The sequence below is a fragment of the Falco rusticolus genome, chromosome 11 (genome assembly GCF_015220075.1).
Source record: "Falco rusticolus isolate bFalRus1 chromosome 11, bFalRus1.pri, whole genome shotgun sequence".
Taxonomy (NCBI): Eukaryota; Metazoa; Chordata; class Aves; order Falconiformes; family Falconidae; genus Falco; species Falco rusticolus.
In genome coordinates this window covers 28,486,901-28,509,980 of record NC_051197.1, presented here as the reverse complement: position 1 = coordinate 28,509,980, position 23,080 = coordinate 28,486,901, and the positions used below count along the sequence as shown (strand labels likewise).

Below are 23,080 nucleotides of genomic sequence, written 5' to 3'. Positions count from 1 at the left end.
GATTTTTTTTTGCTGTGTTGAATACTATATGGTGTTTACATTCCCCAGAATAATTCAGCAGGGTAAACAGATAGTATTCTTTGGAAGTAAAGTCAATATTAACAGCGTTCAGGATAGTATTTGCTGTCTATCTTTGATAGAAAGGAGCCTTTCTCTTGCCTGTGTTTGGAAGGGGCTGTAATTTCTGCAGAGTGGTATTCTCTCTGAATGCCAGTCAGATACTGTGTCCCCTGGAGCTGGTTTGGGCATCCAACATACCGTCGTCTATCAGCAGTTTTTGCAGACAGTAAATTCTGCTGCCGCAAGTGCCTTTGGCTGTTTTCTCGGACCATGGCCGTTCACAGCTTGTTCGAAGGTGGAAGCCTTCCCTTATTTCTCTCACTGACCTAGAGCAATTTCTAGGTGTATTTGTGCAGTGTATCTATTGGAATTGCCTTTTATAGGGCATGCCAATGGAGATTCTGTGGTGAAGGTTGTGAACGGCTCCTGTGGTACGCCGCTTCCCGTGGACTTTGTGGCAGGTGGAGATAGCAGGGCGTTGCGAGCTCGAATGGCTTCTGACATAGCTGAACACCTCCAGGTTGTGGACATGGTAATGTGAACGCACGTTGAAATTTGCCCATCGGCAGGGAGGGTGAAGCTGCACCTGCAACTTTACATGCAGAGGGAGGTTTGGTGCTGGCGGGGGTTGGTCCTGCACGTGCTGTTTTGAATAACCGTAGCTTAGGAAGTTGCTACATGGTGCTGCCCTTTGGAGCACCGAGTAGAAAGGTCTTTCATGCACCCCTTGCTGGGTGGACTGGCAGTTGCACTGTCAAAGGGTTGCCGCAGCCCATGGGATGTTAAAAGACTTGGCCTTTTTTCCCTTCTTAGAGAGGCTGAGATCTACCAGGAGTCCAGAGTGCTTCTGTCATCCTGAGACTCTCCCTCTCTAATGGTTTGTCGTGGTTTCTGGCACATCATTAAACAAAGAAAAAACAGAGGATTGAAACGGTTCCTGCTTAAATAGACCCTGACATCATCATACATATGCACAGCTATGTCTTGCTTCTGAAAAACTGGCAGGCTAGGAGTAGATGGAGCCTCTGGGCAGAATATGAATGCCTTGATTTTCTACCCCCCTGAGCAGCAGTGAAGAGGGCCACTAGGACCAGCCAGTGGAGGCTGAGATATAATTGCTTGCCTAGAGCAGTAACATATTTCCGTACACCAGCTGAATACCAATGAGGATAGAAGGAAGGAAGGTATGAAACGATTGCAGGCGGGAGAAAAAGGGAGGATAAATGATTAAAGGAAGGGACTCAAAGGCCAAGGCTGAAGACAATAGGCTAGTTCTGATCAGAGCATTTTACTGGGGAGTGATTTGGGTTTTTTAATGAATTTTTTCAGGAGCCAAATGCATTGCAGAGCTGGTCGGTGAGAAAGTGAGCAGGAGCAAGGGGCAAAGCAGCATGACCCCAGGTGCCACTGAAAAGACTGCTGCAAAGACAGGGGCAGGGAAAGGGGGCTGAGACCAGGATGACCTACCTAGAATCAGGCACATCCTTTGGAGGTTGATGAGGTTAATGCCACAAGATTTCTTACCTGAGCCTTTTTTCCTGGTGGTACTCCTTTCCATAATTGCACAGAATAACCATTAAGGCAGTTTAGGTTTTAGCAGTGTTAACGTTTGAAATCACCTTCCTGTGTAATCAACAACTTAGGATACAGATTTGTTAGCCCCTGACGTAGTTTGAGGTGGTAGTCAGGGGCCACGCTGGCCCCCCTGTGACTGGAGAACGCCAAAGGAGCTCCCAGCAATGCTGCTGTGGCTCGTGCCAGGGCTGTGACCAAAAGCACGGCAGCGGATGGTGCTGTCTACGCTGCCTTCTGCCCGTCTGCTCCATGAAGACGTGGAGTAAGACTCAGCCTATATAAATTCCATCCTTAAGGGGAAAAAAAAAAAAAAAAAAAAAAGCATGACCTAACCTTCAAGCCTAAGCTACCCATAGAAAGCTTGCAGCCCACACAGCCTCACAGGTTAGTTTGGAGCATTTTAGATGTTTTAAAGGCACTTAACCCATTAACTGCCTCTGAATTATCACTTATGATCTGGTAGTGGGAGACTGGAGATCTGGTGAGCTAAAAATAGTGTTGGAAAGGACAGGCTTAGTGTCTCTGAGTCACTGAACATCAGTATCTGCCTTTTCTTCCTGAAATAACGTAGTGGAGGGTTTGGGGAGGAACTGATAAGGGAAAATACAAGCTTGGAGTAGAGCCCTAATTGCTAAGGTCCAAGAACCTCACCTGCATCCTCTTTTGTGGGCATCTGCATTTGAAAAATGGATGGGAGAGGTGGTTTCAAAGCAGCAGCATTAATGTACCTGGGCACCAGAGCCCGTATTCTGCAGGACCTGTGTGCCTGCTCCGGCTGGCATGACGGCTCGCTGCAGCGGCAGTGGCGGCTGCCACGATGCTAGACCAGTCCCGGGCTAAAGCCCAGCATCGGGAGGATGTGGGGTATTGTTCAAAGGCTTCCAGCCTCGTACAAAAGCAGTGAAGCTAGTCAACCCTGAGAGCTGCCGCAGATCCCATGTCCTTTCCCTCCGCTGATGTGCGGCTTCAGTGCAGGCAGGCTCTGCTGCAGAAGTGGCTTTCATAGGTTTGCTTTAGGGGGTGTGTTTTGAAAGGAGAATGAGTGTGTGTGTTTGACCTATATCCTGCACATCACGTCCAGGAAGCCTGAAAGGCACAATGGGAGGAATGTACTCTTACACGATGCCTCTCATTTTCACCTCCATTAATTTTATTGGATTCCTGCATTACATTTATGTTGTAATTGTTAGAAACAAAAAGGGAGGGAGAGACCAAATGGCACTGTTGCTCCCTCTATGATCAGCTTCAGGGATTCTGTTGTTTTAAAGCCATGTATATGGAAAACAGTGCTGTCACTTAGTGTGGGAGCAGGTTTGGACTGAAAACATTACGGGTTTTTTGTATTAGAAGTGTTCCTGGCTTTGTTAGAAAGAATCAGTGAACGAGCAATTGTGGTGGCTGCACAGAAAGGAGGAAAGGCTCGTGGTAGCAGCGAGATGCAAAGTGTCACAGTCTCGCAAAGCATTAGAACATGCTTTATTTTAGGAACTTTATGACCCCGATTTGCTAATTGAAAGCAAACAGAATTATGAGATCTGTTTGATTTTTACCCAGCCAACTGATGCAGGGAAATTTAGCTGAATTGAGAGCAGCGTAACCTTTCCAGGGGGGAACGGGAAACAACTTTGTTGCAAAAATATATCCGTAGGTGAGCAGACGTTGGGCCTGCAGCCCTGTGTTTCACAAAGTGGAGCTCTATATGGGTATTTAGAACTCCATACAGAGCCTTCCTCAGGATTTATACATACACGTTAATGTATTGCCGCTGCTTTGCTTGTTTTCCCCTGCTGCTGCAACCTCCGAAATGGCTGGTGGAAATTCCTGTACTGCCCATCCCCTTTCAGGCTTTTAGGACACTAATTCACAGTTGTTTGTATTTATACAAACTAAAATATTTTCTTACAAAATGCTCCTAACTAAGCACCGCCTCATTATTTTTTCCTTTGTACGAGCCTGGGTCCTTTGTGAAATCTGGCCCTCAGCTTCCACCTGCTGTTCAGAGCCAGAACGGCAGGTCTGCCACGAGTCTCGAGAAAATAAAAATATCCGTGCAAATTTCAATCCCACGTGCAAAACGTTGAACGATATGAAAGTGGAATTGAAATGACAAGATCAAGCTGGTCCTGGCGAGGCTTTGGGTTTGGTTCAGATTAGCTAGCCTGATGATTTTCCCAGAACCTGAATGAAAGGGGTGTTGTTTCCTCTGATCAAATCAGCCGATTTGTAGCTGGTTTAAGAAGCAACCTGTACAGAAGTATGCTGTTCTTTTCTTTTCCAGCTAAAAACCACAGTGACACCCAAGTGTTCTTCTACCTGTGGATTATCTTCTATTTCATCAGCTCTTGCTATACCCTAATTTGGGACCTGAAGATGGACTGGGGTCTCTTTGACAAAAATGCTGGTGAAAATACCTTTCTTCGAGAAGGAATTGTCTACCCACAGAAAGTGCGTATACCTCTTATTAGGAAAGGCTTTGAATATTTTAACAAAACTTGCCGAGTTTAGAGCATGTTGCCGTTGGCCACTGGTGCTTCTGAATGCTGTGGGCTCAGATTTCTCTAGCAGTAGAATTCATTTGATTCAAAGAGATAATTTCATACTGTTCACTTTTCCTAGCGGATGAGCAGAAAATTCTGTGCCTTCCTGAAGGCCTGAAGAGGTCTGCCTTCTGTGCAGAACACGTAGGATGAGCTGTCCTGTTTGTCTGTCTTGTCCTTCAGGCATACTACTATTGTGCCATTGTAGAAGACGTGATCCTGCGTTTTGCGTGGACCATCCAGATCTCCCTCACTTCCATGCAAATCTTTCCGTATGCTGGGGACATCATTTCTACTGTATTTGCCCCACTTGAGGTATTCCGGTAAGGCTGCTTGACTGAACAGTTTGTTTCTCTATTTACGTTTTTGTTACTTGTATAACATCAGCACGGTGGGAAGTGCCTTGCTGGGACACGGAGGGTACTGGTCCTTGAGATGGAAGACTAGGTCTGACAGGAACATCTAATCCAAGCAGGGTGCTGAGTGAAGAAGGCTGTAGAGGGCTCTGGGGTTGGGTCCTTCATACTATGTCTGGTTTCTTCCAAACCTATACCTGATCTTGAGGGGTTTGGTTTTGCTAAATTTCTCCTTAAAAATTACCTTGTTGAAATTTCTAGCTGAAGTTCCACTTGATTCTCAAGTTGACAATTTTCAAATCTCAGCTTCTTTTCCAAATGCTAATTGGGATCCTGCACCATCGGTTGGGATCCTGCAAGGTTCTGGGGCTCTTTACACACTTGTACTCTAGGCGGAAACCCACCGCCGTGGCTTCCTGAGATGATTAAAAGATCTTCAAGCTGAACCTCACTCATGTAGATGGTGAAGGCTGCCTTTAGCTTGGAACGCCTGGTGCCTCCACGCTGTCCAGACCAGGGCTGTCATCATTGGGACAGTGAATGAGCCTGGCACGTCTGTTATTCTCAGGGAGTTGGGAAGATGTTGCAGCAGGTGCTGCTTTTAGCCATTGGCCATTTCTCCGTGCTCCCAGCATGTTCCCAGAGGCTCTTGGATCAGTGAGAAGACTCAGTGGTATCCAGGTGCACGTACCAGTGCTTTGCCAACCACAGGCAATGCCTGTAAACGTGGAACTGAAATGGTAATTTTCATTTTTTCCTCATCCAGGCGGTTTGTGTGGAACTTCTTCCGTCTGGAGAACGAGCACCTGAACAACTGTGGTGAGTTCCGTGCCGTGAGGGACATCTCCGTGGCACCGCTGAACGCCGATGACCTGACGCTCTTGGATCAGATGATGGACCAGGAAGATGGTGTACGAAACCGCCGCAAGAACAAACAGTGGAAGCGCAGCCAGAGCGTGTCCTTGCGCAGACCTCGTCTTGCTTCACAGTACGTTTTGCCCCTCCTCTGTGTTGTTTGGCACAACAAACCAAGTCACCTGTGGGAGCTGCTGCTAGTGCACGGTGGCTGCTTGTGGGCTGGGTAGTCAGGCGAAGATCTCAGCCAAAATAATTATTCAAAGGGAAGACAGGTCCAATTAGTAAACAGATGTGCCTCTGCTGGGGGGTTGAGCCGTCCTTTACGTCATCTTGGGGTTCTGGTAAACCACTGGAAATGGGAGTTCCCTTTAGAAGACTCCCCTCCTGCAAAAATAGCCTGTAGCAATTGCCAGTGCAAACTTGGAAGAGGGGTTCTCTTCAACTGGACATTTCCAGGCTTCGGACCACCCCAGGGTTTCAGTTCTCGTTTGGTTAAGGTTTCGTATGTGAGATCTCGGACTCCATCCTCTCACAGATCTAAACCCATCCATATTTTTTTTCCTTTCCACCCATCATTCTTGCTCCCAAGCCCCTGAACCTGTTGACTGGGTATCTTCATGGCAGTGCCCATGCTCCAAGCATCACAGGGTGCTCCAGTGTCCAGGCATCACTTCTGCCCCAGCAGCACAGCCGCAGAGCCCTGCCCTTTGGCCAGAGAACAAGCCTGTGCTCTCGGGGGATGCTGAAGTGCTTCGTGTCGGGGTGTTGTGCAATCCTTGCAGCACATCCCCCTGTTGCATCACTGCGTGGGAGGGTGGATGGGAGGGAAAGGAGCCGTGGCTGTCACGCAAAGGGTGTGCTCTGGCCTGAGCTGCAGCCCTTGGGCCATGCTTGTCTCATATCCGTGTTGGCTCAGGGTCGCGACCAACACCAACGGGCTTCATGTGGCTGCTGGAGACTGAGTAACTTGATGCAGAGGGGATGTGGGCCACAGCCTGGGTGAATTCCCTACAACCGTGCCGGTTTTTTCCCTCCGTCATGCAGCGAACCGAGACGTGTCAAGCATGTTCGGGCAGAAGGATTTCTTCTCCCCAGTGAGTGTTTTCTGTTTGTTTTTTTCCAGGTCCAAGGCTTGTGACACTAAGGTATTGATAGAGGACCTAGCGAATGAAGCGAACACATGAGATGGCCACGGTCTCTTATTCCGCATCCTTTGTTTTCTCGTTCTGTTCCCCTCTTCCCCAAGTAACCCGACCTCTGGTACAGTTCCAGCTGAAAACAGGAGAAAACACTCAACATGTTTTCTGAGCTCTTCCAGACCAGATCCTATGGACTCCAACAAGCTCACTGTGTTTCGTTTCTTTTCTTCTGGGTTAATTTTAATGTTCTATTTTAAAAAAAAAAAAATAAAATATTTTACTTTGTTTTGCCAATAAAGAGGACAGTTCAGGAAAGAAGGATTGTTTACAGTCTCAACAAGGACATACAAACCTGTCTGGATAACGAAGCATCATAGGGACTCCCTCATGGGACAGTGCCGAGACCACACTCGGTTTCTGCTTGGCCCGGTTTTGACTGGTTGAAACCGGACTTAAGTTTTTAAATCTGATTATTTTGTTCTGTTTTGTTTTGTTTTTTCTTCATATCCAGCGCTGAGGCACTGGCTGCACTTGCAGGGAAAGTGCACTTAGAGCAGTATCTTCATTCATGAAGCTACTTTTTAATTTGATGTAACTTTTCTTATAATTTTTTGGAAATATGATGTATCTGTTGCATATAGTTTTCACATTATTTATGAAACGTAACAACCATATGAGAGTGATTTTGAGTCCTGTGCAATGAAGGTTGTAACAGTAAAACAAAGCCGGGAATGTTGATCTAGATCTCCAGGGTTTTGGGGTTATGCCCTGCAAATACCCCTCTCGTGAGACAAGTTGCACCTGTGTTTACCTTTTCTCTCTCTCTCTTTCTTTTCAATTTTATTTTATTTTAAACCAAAGTTTCTCTTTCTGATTTTTTTAGTTGCTGCTACTGCTTCTGGGCATGTTTCTTGTGCCGGTTCAACGCCAACTTTCCATGCAGCTGGGTGAAAGTAGTGCAGATGATCCTAAGGTCCTTTGGAAAGGAGAGTTGGGTCCTACCAACGGTGCAAAAAGCTAGGCAAACAAACGCTTCAGAACTTCATTCTCCAGATCAAAAAGTATTTTTTCAGAGCCTTAAGAAGCCTTAGATGGCATGAAGGCATCCCTTACTGAGCAGGGAGCTTTTCTGGTGCTCACCTGCAGCCCAGCGCAGCAGAAGTGGGACAAGGCGAGGAGCTGATGGCCGTGGGCTGGAGGGGGGGGGGGTATGTTAGCGAGCTGTCGGGGAGCGTGGAAAAGTCTGTGTTGAGCCCACCCGATAGGGAAGGTGAAACTGAACACAGGTCTCCTGGTGGCTTCTGGTTTAGCACAAAGCCTCTCCATCCTGCTGCGTCGCCCTGTGGCTCAGCTCCTCGCCTCCTCTCGCCAGCCCGGGTTGGGAAGCGCGGTGCTATCAAGCAGACTTGGGCAAAGGGCAGCCGTGTTGCCAGCAAATCGTGTCGGAAGAGCAATGCCAACTCGATGGTCTCATTAGCCTCTCCTCCTGTAGGGAAGGGAAGATGAGTGCCTGCCGAGTCCCACCGTCCTTCCCCTGGCACGACGGGTGCCCTCAGCTCTCGCAGCAGTACCGGTGGGCACGGGGAGCTGGAGCTGAACCCCACCACCGCGTCGGGTCGGCGTGGCCGAGGCCCCGGGAATGCCGCCTGCCCCTCTGCTCAGCTCACGGTGCACAGCTGAGACTGCAAGGGAAGGGTGAAACTCTTGGAGTAGGATCCTCACACTGATGTCTGTCCGGTGGCTTGCCTATCGTTTGGGCAATGGAATTGCAGGAATCTGCTCGGTTGCTCTTTGGTGGCTTTTTTTTTTTTTTATAGTTAGCTAATAGCATGGTTTTTCACATGACTGGTACGTTGCGTTTTCTGTTTGCCTGCTGTGCCTCTTGCCCAGAGGAACTGAAGAAGGAAACTTAGTTCTCTTCATTTAATTGGAGGTAGATTCAAATTCAGTGGTGGTGAAGCCGTGCCCCGTGCCAGGCTAAGGGCAGCGCTGCAGCCCTGTCCCTGCCTGCGCTGCCGTGACATGCTCTCAGCTTGCAAAGAAACTCCGAGGGACCTGCCGGGAGATGCCTCTGCTCTGTCAGCAGTGTGCATGGTGGCGTAGCTGGTGTGTCTGTTGTGGTGCTCCTCCTCGCATCTCCTGCCCTGTCGGTCCGCTCTGGCGGGAGGGCAGCTGGACTAGGTTGTGCTCTTCATCCTTTCTGTGCCCAGGAGCCTGTTTTCCCATATTTAACTCCCTTAGATCTGTTGTTCATACTTAAACGGAGGGTTCCTGTTCCTGTGGAGGTGGAGTCTGAGATATAAAGCCCTTGAAAATATTTCCATTGCCTATCTTGCATTGCAGCGGTTGTTGCTGTGTCCAAACCTTGTGTAGGTGTTTCCAGCGAGATCGGTGGGAGCGAAGCCATAGCTGCCGGGGGGGCCAGAGGAGGGCAGCTACACTGAGGAGGGGCAATGCAAAATCAACCAGCGGTGTAACTTACGCAAAGTGGTTCTTTGTAGACAGAAACAAGAGCTTTACTGGCAATTCTTCCTTTTGGAGGGAAGGAAAAGAGACACGTTGAAGTGATGTCCATCCCCTGGGAGCGCTCTGCCTTCCTCAGCTGGGCTGGGGAGAGCGAGGATGGCCGGGTGGTCTGCGTCCCTCCTGCCTGCCTGCTGCTGCACCACCCAGCCCTTCGCTTCCCAACCCGGTGGGCAGCGTCAGGTTGCAAGTAATTAAATCTTTATTCTGTAGTTTACCTAAATCATTATGGAAACAAGAATTCAGCCTGTCTGTCTGCTCTGCTCTCTGCTCTTCCCTTTTTCTCTGTCTTTGCTGGCAGGAGAAATAAGAAAAAAAGGGGAGGTGGCATTGTATAGCTAGCAAACATTATCTCCTAAAATAAAACATTGTCCCTTTTGGCAGTGAAGGTGGCCTCTTAGGGGAATGTAGCCCGAATTCCCAGAGGCCTGGCTTTCAAAGGCTCCCAGCCCCCCGGCGCCACATCTGCCTGTTCCCCCCCTCCCAGACATTTCTGAGAAATCGGGTGTGCAGATTCCTCCTGAGAGCCAGCGCTAAAGCTGGGGTGGCTCCGTAGCTGCGAGAACATCTGGCCAATAAAGGGGGACCTAACGGAGCGGAGCAGATGGTAAGGGAACAGCCCCGCCACCCCTGCGAGCAGCCTGCGCCGGGGATGGGCATGGGGTGGCTTCGTGTCACACGCGGGCTTTGCTCGTGGGTGCTCGGGCACCTTCCTGGAGGGAGAACAGCAGGGTGATGGTCCAGAAGTGTGTGGAGCAGAGTTAGAAGGAGCCGGGGTATTTTTATCTGGCACTTTAGTTGTTGGGATGTAGCTGGAGGGAAGGTGGAAGCTGAGACGGGTCCATGCTCTGGCTGCTGGGAAGCAGTGCTGGATGTTGGGTGTTGAGCTCGCCCTCTCCTCACGATTCGGCACGGAGGTTGCGGTTGTGTGCGGCTCCCTCCCAGGATGGCGTGGGAGCTGCTTCTGTCTGCCCTGAGCCCTTGCAGATGGTCCCATGTCAGGGGAGGTGGTGCCGCAGTGTGGCCGGTGACTTTTGGAGATACCCTTTGACCTTGCTTCTCCGCGCCGATTCCCTGCTGCTTTCCATCCTTCCTGCTCTCCCAGGGATTTTCGGGTTGCAGGGGATTAGGGTTTGCAGCATCCAGAGAGTCTTACTTGCTAGCTGGAGTTCCCTGCGTGGCTTTGGGACCATGTCACTGGAAAGGCCAGGTGCCCCTGCGTGGGGAGAGCCGTGCCGGGCAGCAGCTGCGCGCCCCTGACGGGTTTTGGCTCCACGGTCTCGGCGAGTGGGAGCGGGAGCTGCTCCATCAAGGGGAACCGACGCTGTCCAGCCGCGCGTTGAAAGAAACACATTTGCAGCACCCATGGCTGCAGCCGGGGTGTATCAAATAAACTGCTACCTCGCCAACCCAGACACGTTCCCAAAGTCGGCTGCTGCTCATCCTGCGCCTTTCCCTGCCCCGCTCCCGGCCCTCCTTGTTCCGTCACTGTCCTTGCTGTTTGTCCGAAGCCAACGGTACCCTTGGCGCGGGGGGGGTGTGCCTGGCAGCAGCCTTCTGTGGGAAAATCCTGGCGGGGGGGGGGAAAGCCTCTTGTGGAGCCAAGCTGGATCCTGCTGCTCTTACTTCCCTAAAAATACTTCTTGTGCTGCTCATCCTGCCTCCTTGTCAGGGCTCAGCTGCTGCAGCCGCGTGGGAGGCGGGGAAGGACAGCACTGTCTCGGTCCAGAAGATAACAATCCCTGGGGAATTTTACTATGGATCTTCCAAAGAGCGAGGGAGACAGTGCAAAGCCTGTGAGCGTGGCCTGCGTTTTGAACAGCTGAGCGAAATTGGCCTTATCCTGCAAGGATGCTGCTGCATGCTGCTCACCGGGACTCGGTGTGCGCCCCCGGCTTTTGGGGGGGTTGTGGCCCTGACATCGGGGTCATGCTGGGACGTGCCCTGGCACTGGGGCATGGCTTGGCTCCCGTTGGGAATGCCAAAGCCGCTTCACCCATGCACCGCATCCCAGCCCCATGTCCTCCCTCCTCTCCACCATTCTGCTTTGCACTCGCAGGGGGAAGGTGATCTTCTGCCTTAAGCATAGGATTTTTTTTTTATTTTAAAGTCTTATTCCAGAAGGCGATCGGCTTGTTTTGTCTCCTTGGAAAAGAGGGGCTGGGGTTCCTAAGGGAAGAGTGGAAGATCCCTATGGTAACTCTGCTGCAGTCACGGTTGGGCTCGGTGGCTGTCACCTCATCAAACCTTGCCTCCTTTACATGATGCCATCCCAAATCCCACCCCTCAGCACCAGCTGTCAGCCCCCCCCCCAGCACCATGGGGCTAAATCGGTGTGTCAGCATCCCTGGGGGGGCTTCAGCCCCAGCTGCAGCATCCCAGCTGCAAGAGAAACGCAGGTTTGGCTGGGGGAGGAGAGGAAGGCGATGGTGCTGCGGGGTGTCCCCAGGTGCTGCTGCCCCAGCCCTGTTCCCGGTGGGAGTCGGAGGCTTCTCTAGCCCCGGCAGAGCCGTGCCACAGTGGGCGAGAGGCACCGACCCTGCCTGGGAAGATGCCCCATGGCCTGGCAGTCCCTCAAGCTATTAGAAACCAAATTGCAAACTCTTTGCTCCAGAGGAGAAATTGGGCAGCCTGGTAGAACTTGTGATGACCTCTCCGTCCCGTAGGTCCTCCTGGCGAAGGATTGGCCTTTGGAAGGGGCCCGGGGTGGAAATGCCAAAGTTCCCCCCGGGTCCCGCTGCCGCCTTCCTCTCCCCCTCCCCACTGTGTTGGTCTAAATGATCTTTCTATGAAGCCCTGTAGATGTCAAAAGTAATTATGGAGTGTGATTAGTCCTCTGTGGGTGCTTTCTTTCTTTCCTCCTCCTTTCTCTTTTGCTATCCCCTTCTCCACTCTTCTTTTTTGGCTAAGTGGAAAAGGTGAGGACAAAGAATTGCCGCTTGCTTGGACTCATGATGTATCTGTGACTGCGCTATTAGCTGTCTCCTCTTTCCTCCCCAAATGGATATAATTTTTGAAGTGTGGAATACCCTTCTTGATAAGTAGGTTTAAAAAAAAAAAATGCACAATGTGATACTGTTTCATAGTTTCTAGGTGGTTGTATAAAGCAAAGTTACTGTGATTGTGTTTTTCAAAGGAAAAAGTGATTGGTTACGAAATCTGTCCTTTTTTCATTATTACAAGCTCTTTGTTTTCCAATGATCTGATGGCTCTTTTGTCCCCGGTCTGTGTGTCTTTCTTCCCACGTCCCACCCCTGGTGCCACATCCCCGCGCGAAGCCATTGCTTCCACGCTCTGCGAAGATGCTGCTCGCGCGCCCTTGGGAGCGGTGGGCTATCACTGGTGGCCGGAGGTGGGGGACATCTGTGTCCTGGGAGGAGGTGGAGGTGCTTGAAGGAGGGAGATGTTGGAGGGGGGCAGGAGGGGTTCAGAGGAAGGTGCCCAGGTCTCAAACCCAACATGCCAGGGGTGATGCTGCAGGAGACCTGCCTGGAACATGCTGTACCAGCTAAAGGCTCTTGGTCCTTCTGGGAGCCTTCGGTTGCCTCTCTCCAGCTTGTCCCTGGTCCAAAGTGTCGTCCTGCCTGCACAGTAGATGGCCAGGAGGCTGAGTAGCCTGGCTCTGGGTTGTCTGGGATCTGTGCTTTTATTTTGCTCTCTTAAATCTCTTCATCCTCTCTTGCAATCAATCTTCCTCCAGAAGAGAGCCCAGTGCCTTGAAATCGCTCTGAGCCTGTTGCTGCTCACACCAGCCGCTTCCCAGAGATTTAATCCCGGTTGCAGCTCCCTGCCTGGCTGGCGGCAGGAGCCCGGCTGCCCTTGCTTTGGCACCTCACCGGTCGAGTTGTCCCCAGCTCAATGGGGACAACATCTCCGCGGTGCGTTTCACGCCTCCAGCCCAGGCAGAGGAGCTGGGGTCCCTCTCCGGGACAGCACGGAGGTAAGGATGGGTCCCAGCATTGCAGGGGAGGTTAGACCCCAGGGCTGGGGTACGGGGTGTGGGGGGGTGTCTCTCTGCTCTGGGCTCTTCCACCCAAACCTGCCAGCACTCCCCTCCTGCCGGGGAGCAGCGGGGGGAAGGTGCTGGGTCCATTCCCCATGGAGCAAGGAGTCATCCCTGATGCCCGCTGCGAGCCCGGCCAGCCCCGCCGGGAAGGAAGCCCCTGGGCTCAGTTTTGGCTGCGATGGGGACCACTGGGGTGCCGGGGGGTGTTTTAAGGAGATCGGTGTGGTTTCTTGCTGCTCGTGCTGGAAGGCGCCAGTGTGGCTGGAGCCGGGAGGATTAAAACAATTTCATAATCCTGGTGATTTCCTTTTGATCGGGATTATGAAACCAATCACGAATATCAAAAGCTGCAGCTTAAAGCGGCAGCTGGAGCGGGACCGGGACACCCATGGCCCCCGCAGCACCCCTGCTGCCCCCCGGGGACGGCACCCCCAGCACCCCCAGGTAAGCGGTGCCCACCGGGACCCTCACCCCATGTGATGAGTTCTGAGGGGTCTCGGGGAGGGGGAGGGGGGGGGAGGGCAGGGGGTTGGTGCGTGGGGAGCCGGGGGGGGGTGCAGGGTGCGCACTGGGCCGAGGGGGGGTGGTGGGTGGGTGCACCAAGCCTGGCTCCCACCGCCCTCCTGCCTGGAGATGCTCAGCTGGCCCTGGCTGTGAGCTCCGGCCAGGGTTTGGCCTGCGGGAAAGTTTAGCGCAGCTGCCAAGGCGTGATGCTGGTGGGGGTGCCCGCAGCCAGCAGGCTGGGCTGCCGGGCTGGGGAGGGTTGGAGCCCCCCCCCCAGCCGGGACCACCCTCCCCATCCTTCTGGGCCTCCTGAAGCCCCAGCTGCCGGTGCGGGGCAGAGCCCCCGAGGGTGCCCCCCTCGGCAGGCCCGGGGAGGGGGCTGGCCGTGCTGACCCCCCTCCGTCCCGAACGCGCAGCCCAGGCAAAGGACATTCCCGGGGGGCGGCCGGCCCCCCCGCCCCGCAGCCGGGACCCCCACGCCGCGGGGGGGGCGGGATTGGGCCGGCGCTTCGGGGGAGGGGGGGGGGGGGCGGGGAGGAGGTGGCGGCGGCGGCGGAGGCGGCGGGGGGCCGGGCGGGAGGCAGGGCTGGCCGTGGCCCCGCAGCCCAGCCAAGCGGCTGAGCTCTGGCTCGGCTGAAGGGGCTGGGATTTGCTGGTTTGTCCTTTTTTTTTTTTTTTTTTTTTTAATTTTTTTTTTTTCCCCTCTTCTGCTTCCTTCCCTTCTTCCGCCTTCTTCTCCCTCTTCCCAGCCCCCTCCCGATGCCGCTCCGGGGGTAAGGACTGCCCTCGCCTCCCACCCGCAGCCCCATCCCGCTGCCGCTCTGCCCCGGGGCGGCGAGGGGCTGCCCTGAGCCGTAGGGGGGGGGGATCCTGGGGGGGGGGGGGCTCCCGGGGGCGCTTCTGCAACCCCGGCCACGGGGGAGGCTCCTGCGGGGGTCCGGTGGGGCGAGATGCTCCCGGCGGGGGGCAGGGGGGCAGCGGCACGTGGGTGTCACCGGGCCCAGGAGGCTGGTGCAGGACAAGTGACACGTGTGACCCCGGGGGGAGCAGGGGGGCGATATCTGCCGGGTGGGACCTTCGGCGAGGTGCAGCCGCGAGGGATTTCGGTTCTGGGGGGTTCGGGGGGCCTGACCTGGTTCCCTCGGGGGCATCTTGCTGGGTGCCCCAAAAAGCATGGGCAAGGCCACCCGCTTTGGGGACCCACCCGCTCCGGAGCAATGCTGGTGTCAGTGCTTTGGGTGGCCTCGTGCTGGGCCATGTCCCTGTCCCCTTCCCCACCCGGCCGTGCACGGCAGTGGCATCGCAGACACCCTGGGCACATCACGGTGCCCGCTGCCGGCAGAGCCTCGGGTGGCCAGGAGAGATGTGTTTTTTAGGAAGCACCAGGGTGGGTGCCGGGGGGGCGAGCCCACCCTCCCCTGGGTTTTCTCCCCGCAGGACACATGGAGGGGGGCTCTCCTGCTGAGACACGGCGGGTGCCGCGGCCCCCCAGGCAGCACGGCCAGAGCGGCGGCCGGAGCCCTGCCCTGCCGGAGCCCCCTGATCGCCCCCGTGGCCCCCACGCCGTCCTGGAGAGCAAGGTGAAGGCACTGAAGGAGAAGCGGGGGAGCAGTCGGTCAGGGACCCCCGCAGCCCCCCCTGAGCGCCCCTCACCCAAGAAGTCCCGGCCGCGGCGGGGGAAGCCGGGGGCAGATGCAGCGGCGGTGGAGCCACGGGCTCAGCTCCGCACCTACCTGACGGATGGGCTGCTGGATGGCGGGGAGCCCGTGGCCGGTGGCCCCCCAGCCCCGGCACCCCGCACTGGTACCCCGGGGCTCTGGCGGGTGCCGTCACCCAGGGGAGATGTGCCAGGAGGCACTGAGCTCCCCCGGGACAAGGGCAGTGGGTCCCGGGGCTCTGCCTCCCCCCATGACAGACCTCCCCTGGAAGAAGAGGCACGAACCCTGCCAAGGGACCAGGAGGGTCCCTCCGTGTCCCCCACCGTGGCAGAGGGCTGGGAGAGCCTCTCGCTGGCCGAACGGGTGGAGAGGAACCGGCGGCTGCTGCAGGAGGTGCTGGGCCTCGCCGCTCCCGGTGCGTGATTTGGGCAGGTGACAGCTGTTTCGGTAGAGCCGCTGGGTGCGGGAAGGAAAAGCTTTGGGACACATGGGGGTCCTCGGTGCTGTCCTCCAGCCTCCCATGCGGCTGGTTCGCACCCCGGGGCTGCCCTGGCCCCCACGGGTGCTGCATCCCCTTTGCGAGCAGCTGTAGGAGGTGCCCGCAGGCAAAGCGGGGTGCTGCATCGCTGGGGTGCTCTGGGTGCTGCCGGGTCCCTCCGGCGTCCTGGCAAGGAATGTCACTGCGAAAAGCAAAAGCAAGAAATTCACTTTCTGGGGCAGTCAAGGTCTGCGGGCATCACCTTCCCTTCGCCAGCTGCCACCGGGAAAGGGATTTAATTCCTCCTTTGAAAGCATCTGCCCTAATGACCCCGCAGCGCCCATCCCTGCGGGCGCACGCGCCAGGTGCTGCTGCCCATGTCCCCATGTCCCCTTCCTCTGGGGTCTCTCCAGAGCCGAGCGGGTGGGATTGCCCTGAGAAGGGTGTTTGTTGGGATGGGCTGAGGAGTGGGGCTGGGGGTCCGTGGGTGCTATTGAGGTGGATCAGGGTAGGGGCTGCGGTCCAGCCAGGCTTTTGATACTTTTCCCTGTCCTGCGTTTCAGAGGTGCCAGCCAGTGACGGGGACTGGGACTCGGGGGTCTCGCTGCAGGACACCGAGGGCTGCAGGTAGGTTGGTCCCAGTGTGGCAGAGACAGACGTTTGCTTCTTTCCCCCTCCCCAGAATTGTATTTTAAATGCACCCCTCAAAGCAGGGCTGGGGCTCGGTGGGGCTCTGGGGCAGGGCTGGGGGGCAGGCCCCCAGCATGGCAGGGTTCCAGTGATGCTTCTGTGCGAGCAGGGCAGGGGTCCCCACCAGGACCCCAGGGTGAGAAGGGAGCTGGGGAAGAGAATGGGACAGAAATTTGTTCCAGGTGCTTAAGAGGATCGAGGCAGCAGGCGTGTGTAATCTTGTTGGACTAATGATAAACCTTAGAGGTACGGACTAAAAATACAGAGGTGGGACAAGCAGGTGAGCAGGGTGGGCTGGGGAGCCAGGCTGGGAGCTTGGGAGCCGTGTGGGGGAAGCAAGTGTGTGGGGAAGACCCCCCTGTGTGGTGGTTACTGGCTCTGCTCCGCGCCGGTGGCTGCGGGGTTGGGGACAGCGGGGTGCAGGGCAGAGCCGGGAATGTTGCGTTCCCCATGAGCAGGGGCAGCCAAAAGCTGGGGGGGAGCCTGGACCCCCCCCGGTGCTGCACAGCGGGCTTGCCTGGGGGCTGGCGTGCGCCCACCCTCCTGCCATGACAAGGTTAAGGCCAGGCTCCCCAAAGCAACTGCCTGAGCTGATTATTTTAATCAGAGGGATTAGGGCCATGGCCAACTGGGAAGGCAGCGCTGGAGCAGGGCTGTGCCCTCCTGTAGCTGATGGATCCCCCACCCTGCAGCTGGGGAAGTGTTGGGGGGGGGGGGGGGGGTGGAGGGGAGACCCCCTGCAAGCAAGGGAAGGCAGCCGGGACAGGGGGGTTATCCCAGACCTACCTGTGTTCACATCGCTGTGGGATTTACACCAGCGGGGATCGGAGGCAATGCCTGCCTCGGTTTCCTCACCCACTCTGGGGTGCTCGTGGTGCAAAGCGCTGCTTTGGCCGAGTCGGTGCCCGAGCTGTGTGGGTGCTGAGCCCCCTCAAAGCATCACCGGTGTGGGGTGTGACCCACCTCCTCCCGCCTGGCACCGGGAGTTACGGGGGCTCCTGCTTGGCTGTCCCTGTGCATGGAGGCTGGGCCCTGTTTTCTCTGGGCAGAGCAGCCTCATCGTCACCGTTAAACCATGTCTAATCCCTGTTATTTTTTCCTAATCCCCCTCCCTGCTGCGGGGCTGCAGGGCCTTTGTCCCCGGGCAGGAGCTCGAGCTGAGCCCGCGGCATGAGCAGGCCAAGCAGCTGCTGCAACGCGCCCGCATGAAGGCTCGGACGAACCCCCTGCGCGCCAGCCACGACATCCTCCTCCTCCCCGCAGCCACCGCCATCCCGCACCCCAGGTCAGTGCCAGCGCCACGGGCCTCATCCTGCCTCTCCCCCCCCCCCGCCCCCAACCCCGCTGCCACAGCGCTCTCAGGGGGGGGAATCTGGATTTGGTGCATGTGCAGGGTGTGCATGTATGTGCAGAGCATGCACACGCGTGCCGGCACATGTGCAGAGCGTGCAGCCGTGTGTGCAGAGCCAGGGTCCGCAGCCCCATCCCGGTGCGTGAGCAGCTTTGCTCGCAGGAGCATCCTTCTGCCGGGGCACGCGTGAAACCTTTCCAGCGTAATATTTGCGGGGTGTTTAATTGTGTTTGATGATGATGTGGAGGCATTAACCGTGTGCTCCCGGCTGCCTGGGGGACTGCGTCTCCCAGCTGATGGGGAGCACCTCCCTAGGGAGGCTCGGGGCTGGGGGGCTGTACCAAAGCCGCGGTTTGCCCTGTGTGTGGGTCCTGTGCCATTCGGTGTCTGGGACCGAGCCACCGCGCGCTTCGATGCAGGGGAAGGGTGATGGCGGTTGTGCCGTGGCAGCCGGGCATCGCCGTAGCCTCTCACCATTTCAGCTCCGGGCAGGGGGCTGGAGGGCAGCGGGGTGGAGCATCAGGTGGACTTTTCCTCCTGCTCCAGCTTCTGCAGGGTTTCCCCCTCCTGCCTCGCTTTCCCAAGGAAGCTGGGCAGCCCTTGCAACTGGCCTGTCCCCCATCGGTCTGTCCCCACGCCAGGGAGCCAGGCGGGAGGCCGAGCATCGCCCCGCGGGACGGCGGGAGCCTGAGCGACTCGTCGAGTGGGGACTCGAGCTGCGGGCAGCCGCGGCGGCCGCGGGGACCATCCCCGTCCCGCGTCCGCTTCGAGGATGAGTCGGCCCGTGACGCCGAGGTGCGGTACCTGGAGCGGCTGCAGCTGCGGCACCGGCGGGCGCTGGGCTCGGCGCTGGGCTCGCTGGAGCCGGCCAGGGGCAGGCAGCCAGGGGACGGGGCTGGACAGCCCAAAGCCCAGAGCGGCGACCTCGTGGCAGGCGGCAAGTGCAGCGCCTGCGGCTCCTTCCTGGGTGCTGCTGGCGGCCAGGGCACAGACACACCGGTGGCCACCACTGTGGCCGAAAGCAGCCCTGCGGCACAAGGAAGCGTCCCAGGGGACAGCGGGGGGCCGAGTGCTGCCCGGCTGGAACCCAAAACCAGGGCTCTGGGCCCCCGGGGGTCCCCACTGTGGATCCTCCCCTCCCGGCAGCACATCCACACCGAGAAGATCAAGGAGACGTACATCGGGGACGTCACTTACATCGACGAGGTGGACTCAGCCCTGGAGAGCACCGACACCTCCGACGGCTGCCGGACAGACAGCGAGGAGGGAGGACCCCACAGCCCCCACCTGCGGGGGCACCGGGACCCCCGGCTTCACGGGCACAGGGCCCCCTGTGCCCCCCCGCAGCTGGAGGCGAGGGCCGGGAAAGGGGCAAGTGCAGCCAGCGGTGACCCCCGTGCGGGGGATGGGGGCTCTGGTGGTGCCACGAGCCGGACGGGGGCTGTTTGCCCCCCACTGCCAGGGAGAGCCGGTAGCCAGGAGGACGGGGATCCCCCCCAGCATCCCACGGGAAGCAAGGGGGTGGGAAACGCCACTCGTACCCCACAGCAGCCCAGTGAGCCCCTGGACCCCTCCTCGCAGCTGGGGGCCGGCACCCCCACGTCGGGCATCCACCTCCCCGCTCCCCCTCCCACCAAAAAGGCCTGCTCCCAGGTGCCTTGCAGGAAAGCCCTCTTCTCCAGTGGCAGCCGCCGGGCGTCGAGCCAAGGAAGCCGGGGCCCAGAGCGGGATGCTGGGAGCGCTGCGCCCTGCCAGCCCGGGGGCACGGTGGGGCCGGGGGAGCGGCGGGGTCCCTGCAGCCCCAGGTGGCTCCCAGGGAGCCCCCTCCGTGCCTTGTCCACCAACAACTGCAACAACACCCACGGGCCAGACCCCCCAGGCACAGGCAGAGGTAAGAGACCCACATGAGCACAGGGGCACCCGGCGTGGGTGGGGGTCCCCAGCAAAGTGGGGATGTGAATGTCTCACTGCGATTGCAGGGGCACCGTCACAGTCCATCACCAGCCCCATCGCCCTTACGCCCCAGGAGGCTGCTCGTCCCCCGGGGGGAGCTGCCAGGACGCCCGGAGTGCAGCAGCAGCCGCAGCCAGCCGGGAGTGCAGCACGCGGGTGAGTGAGAGCGAGGGGCTGCCAGCATCCTGCACCGCGTGGTGGGTGCTGCATCCCTGAGCATCCCTTCTCAGTGCAGCAGGATGTGGCCAGGCTGAGCCCCCCCACGGTGTTTCCCAGTGGGACTCTGCCTTTCGGCACCAAAAAACCTCCCAGAAACCATAATGTGGGGGTGATAATTTTGCATGTGTGTTCAGGCGGGTTTGGGGGAATTGCATTTCACCCCACATCTGGTTCCACTGGGGGGGTGTTGCAGCAGACGTGATGGTGGGTGACCTTGGAGGTGTTTAGCTCAGTGCCAGGTTCTTCCCTTTTGGGGGAAAAATCAGCTGCTAAATGCTGTCAGCCCCAGGGCTGCCTTGGGGATCACCAAACACAATCCTGCTGGATCTGGGCCCAGGCGCAGCATGTCTCAGCCTGGCAGGAGGGTTTGGAGGCAGCGCTGGGTCGTTCGAGCTCCTTGCCAGGATGCAATCCCTTCAGGCAGAGAGCAGGGGAGGTCTGAGAGGTGTTAAACCCCCCATATTACGGGGAAAATGGGTAGGGAGCCCTTCAGGTCTCTTTGGCTCTTGAAGCCATCCCTAGTGCATGCGAGGTTACTGCCACAGGGCGGCTGCACCCCAATCTCACCGTGCACCCTGATCTCACCGTGCTGCTGCTCTCGAGGCTGCGAAGGTGGGTGCAAGACGCCCCCCAAGCCCCGAGGCAGCTGCCGGTCCTGTTCCCCCTGCAGGCACGTGGTAGATGGCCGTCATCCCTCTCCATCCAGGGAGCCGGGGCGGCCAGCGAGCCGCAAGGGCAGCAGTGCTTCGGCGTCGGGGCTGAAGAAGCTCCTGTGCAGCCTGAGCCAAAGCACCAAGCAGCGCCTGGGCCGCTTCCGCTGCTACAGCATGGAGCAGCTCCCGGCCCCCAGCAGCGTCCCCCAGGATGGCCCCGGCGTGAAGAAGTCACCCTCCCTGCAGTCCCTGCAGCTGGTGAGCCTGAAATGTCACCCCATGCAGGGGGGGTCCCGGGGGTCCCACAGGAGGGGGGCGCTGGGCTGGGGGGTGAAGCATTCCTGAGCATCACTTTATGATCCCGGGGAGGGGGGGGGGCAAGCGCCACCCCTAAGCTGCCCAAGGGGTTTGAAAAACCTGGAGCCAAATGGGGAGTGGGAAGGAAGGAGCAAGCTGCAAGCCAGGGGTGGGTGGGCTGGTGGAAAAGCAGATTTGGGGAGCAGAGCGGGGGGTAATTTGGTGTGGGGTCCCGGCCTGTGTGTCCCAGCTGAGTAGTGAGGTGCCTCCCCAAAAACCCTGCTCCTTGGGTGGGTGTCCTGGGCTGGGGCAGGGGACACCAGCTTCCCCCTCTTCAGTGGTAGTTTAGGGGGGGCTCTGGTGGGGGGGGCAGGGGTGTGGGATGCCCCCATGGCCCCCCGCTCCCTCAGCGCATCAGTGGGCACAGGGTTGCACGGTGTTTGCGGTTGTCCCCATCTCAACTGGGTGCTTTTTCCCCAGGTGTCACCCTTCTGCCAGCCCCAAAAAGCTGCCTCTGTCCAGAGCCTGCACCCCCTCCTGGGCAAGGCACCCCGCGCCAGCGCCTACCTCCTGCCCCAGCCTGCGGCCGACAGGTAGGACGGGGCCTGGAAAGGCTGTTTTGGGGTGCTCAGCCACACACAGTGGCTGGGAGCCCCATCATCTGGTCCCCAGCATCTTCCCAGGGTCCCCGCTCACCCCATCTCCCCTCTTCCCACAGGAAGGGGGGCTCGGGGCCGCGGCGCTCGCTGAGTGTGGAGGACATCGGGGCGCCTGGGCGGCTGCACGCGGTGGGGCGTGTGGTCGAGGTCTTCCCCGACGGCACCAGCCAGCTGGAGCTGCAGCGACCCCCCCATGGCGCCTTCGGGTTTTGTGTCACCTCCGGGCACGGCCGGCCTGACACAGGTGCGGTGGGGTCATCCCAAAGCTTCACCCGAGCCCCAGGGGAGGCACGGCACGGCACAGCCCCTCCATGGTGGCTCTCGTCCCCCCCCAGGACTGAGCTCAGGGATGGGTGGAGGGGGCTGCTCCATCCTACCTGAGCCCTCTGGGGTGACACTGGATGGGGGGTCGCTGCCACACTTGGCTTTGGCCACGCACGGTCCCGTGTACCCACCAGCCCTTGGCTTGGGACACACAGCCCATCCCAAAGGCTGTTGCTACTGAATTTGTTCCCATGCACGGGCACAGTGCGCGGCCCCTGGGCACCCCCGGGGGTACAGCCCCAGCCGGGGGGTGCAGGCTGGGGAGCTCACCCGCCCCGTCCCTCTCCGCAGGTGTCTACGTGCAGGAGATGGCGGACGCCGGCACGGCCAAGCTGTACGCGGGGCTGCTGGGCGTGGGGGACGAGATCCTGCAGGTCAACGGGGCGGCCGTCTCGGGGCTGGGGCTGGCCCGCATCCGTGAGCTGCTGCTCCAGGCGGACACCCTGTCCCTCCGCGTGCTCAGGCACCGGCCGGCACGCCGGTAGCCCCTGCACGGCTCCCGGGAAGCCTGGCGGGAGGAGGATGACATCCCACCGACATGCCCCGATGCTGCAGGACAGCACGGCGTGGAGCAAGCTGCCCCGCGGTGCCACGATCTGCGCGGCTCCGGTGCAACACTCGGCTCCCCGTTGCGGGGTGGGGGGCAGGCGGGTTTCCTGGCCCCCCCAGGAGACAGAGTGGGATCAAGGACCCCCAAGACCGTGTCCAGTGTCTCCAGGAGCTGCCCCAAGTGTGAGAACAGCCCCAGCCCTGCCATGGAGCCAGGGTGGGTCTGTCCTGCTGGGCACTGAGGTGGGAATGTCCCATCCCTGTGACCCCAGGAGATGTAGGGCTCCCTTGCCTGCAGGGGTGGTGGGCTTCTTTTAAATTATTTCAAACAGGATTAAAAAAAAAAAAAAAAAAAAGTAATGCCGAAACAGGGTGCCTTTGGTTTGTGGGTGGCACGGAGGGGCTGGGGTGATGCTTGCTGGCATGGGCTGGCCAAGGGAACAGGACATGCCCCAGCCCCGGGGTCACGGGGCTGCCGGTGGGTGCAGGAGCTGCAGCCAGGTCTGGGAGCTGGGAAGCGTGTGGGTGCCTTCGCATGGGGCTGAGCCAGCCCCCACCCCCCCGAAGTTTAACCCCAGTGGGCAGCTTGTAGGCGCCCTGGCTGTGGGGCGCCATGGTGTGCAGCCTGCGGACACTGTCACCTGAGGGCAGGAGGTCTTTGGGGCCCAAGGACCTGTTCGGTCTGCGGAGC

At 58.1% G+C, this 23,080-nt stretch overlaps 2 protein-coding genes across 4 annotated transcripts in view; both read left to right on the top strand.

The window, feature by feature from the left end:
- Nucleotides 1-7,148, top strand: part of XPR1 (xenotropic and polytropic retrovirus receptor 1) — a 109,652-nt gene extending 102,504 nt beyond the window's left edge. The window contains exons 12-15 of the mRNA XM_037403534.1: nt 3,914-4,080; nt 4,356-4,495; nt 5,295-5,516; nt 6,510-7,148. Of these exons, the coding sequence (XP_037259431.1) occupies nt 3,914-4,080; nt 4,356-4,495; nt 5,295-5,516; nt 6,510-6,570 (590 nt within the window). The 3' untranslated portion in view covers nt 6,571-7,148. The remainder of the gene's footprint in view (nt 1-3,913; nt 4,081-4,355; nt 4,496-5,294; nt 5,517-6,509) is intronic.
- A 349-nt stretch (nt 7,149-7,497) lies between these two features.
- KIAA1614 (KIAA1614 ortholog) lies at nt 7,498-22,971 on the top strand. Of its 3 annotated transcripts, XM_037403530.1 has the most exons (12): nt 7,498-12,988; nt 13,402-13,498; nt 14,308-14,331; nt 14,996-15,631; nt 16,258-16,321; nt 17,514-17,669; nt 18,377-19,626; nt 19,715-19,844; nt 20,578-20,818; nt 21,338-21,450; nt 21,576-21,760; nt 22,132-22,971. In XM_037403530.1, exons 1-12 carry the CDS (start codon nt 12,644-12,646, stop codon nt 22,323-22,325), a joined length of 3,435 nt encoding a protein of 1,144 aa, XP_037259427.1. In that variant the 5' UTR covers nt 7,498-12,643; the 3' UTR covers nt 22,326-22,971. The 3 variants fall into 3 exon arrangements, with proteins under 3 accessions (XP_037259427.1, XP_037259428.1, XP_037259430.1); XM_037403531.1 differs by lacking the exon at nt 14,308-14,331 and having other exon boundaries at nt 22,132-22,751; XM_037403533.1 differs by lacking the exon at nt 7,498-12,988 and having other exon boundaries at nt 13,373-13,498; nt 22,132-22,751.
- Nucleotides 22,972-23,080: the final 109 nt, after the last annotated feature.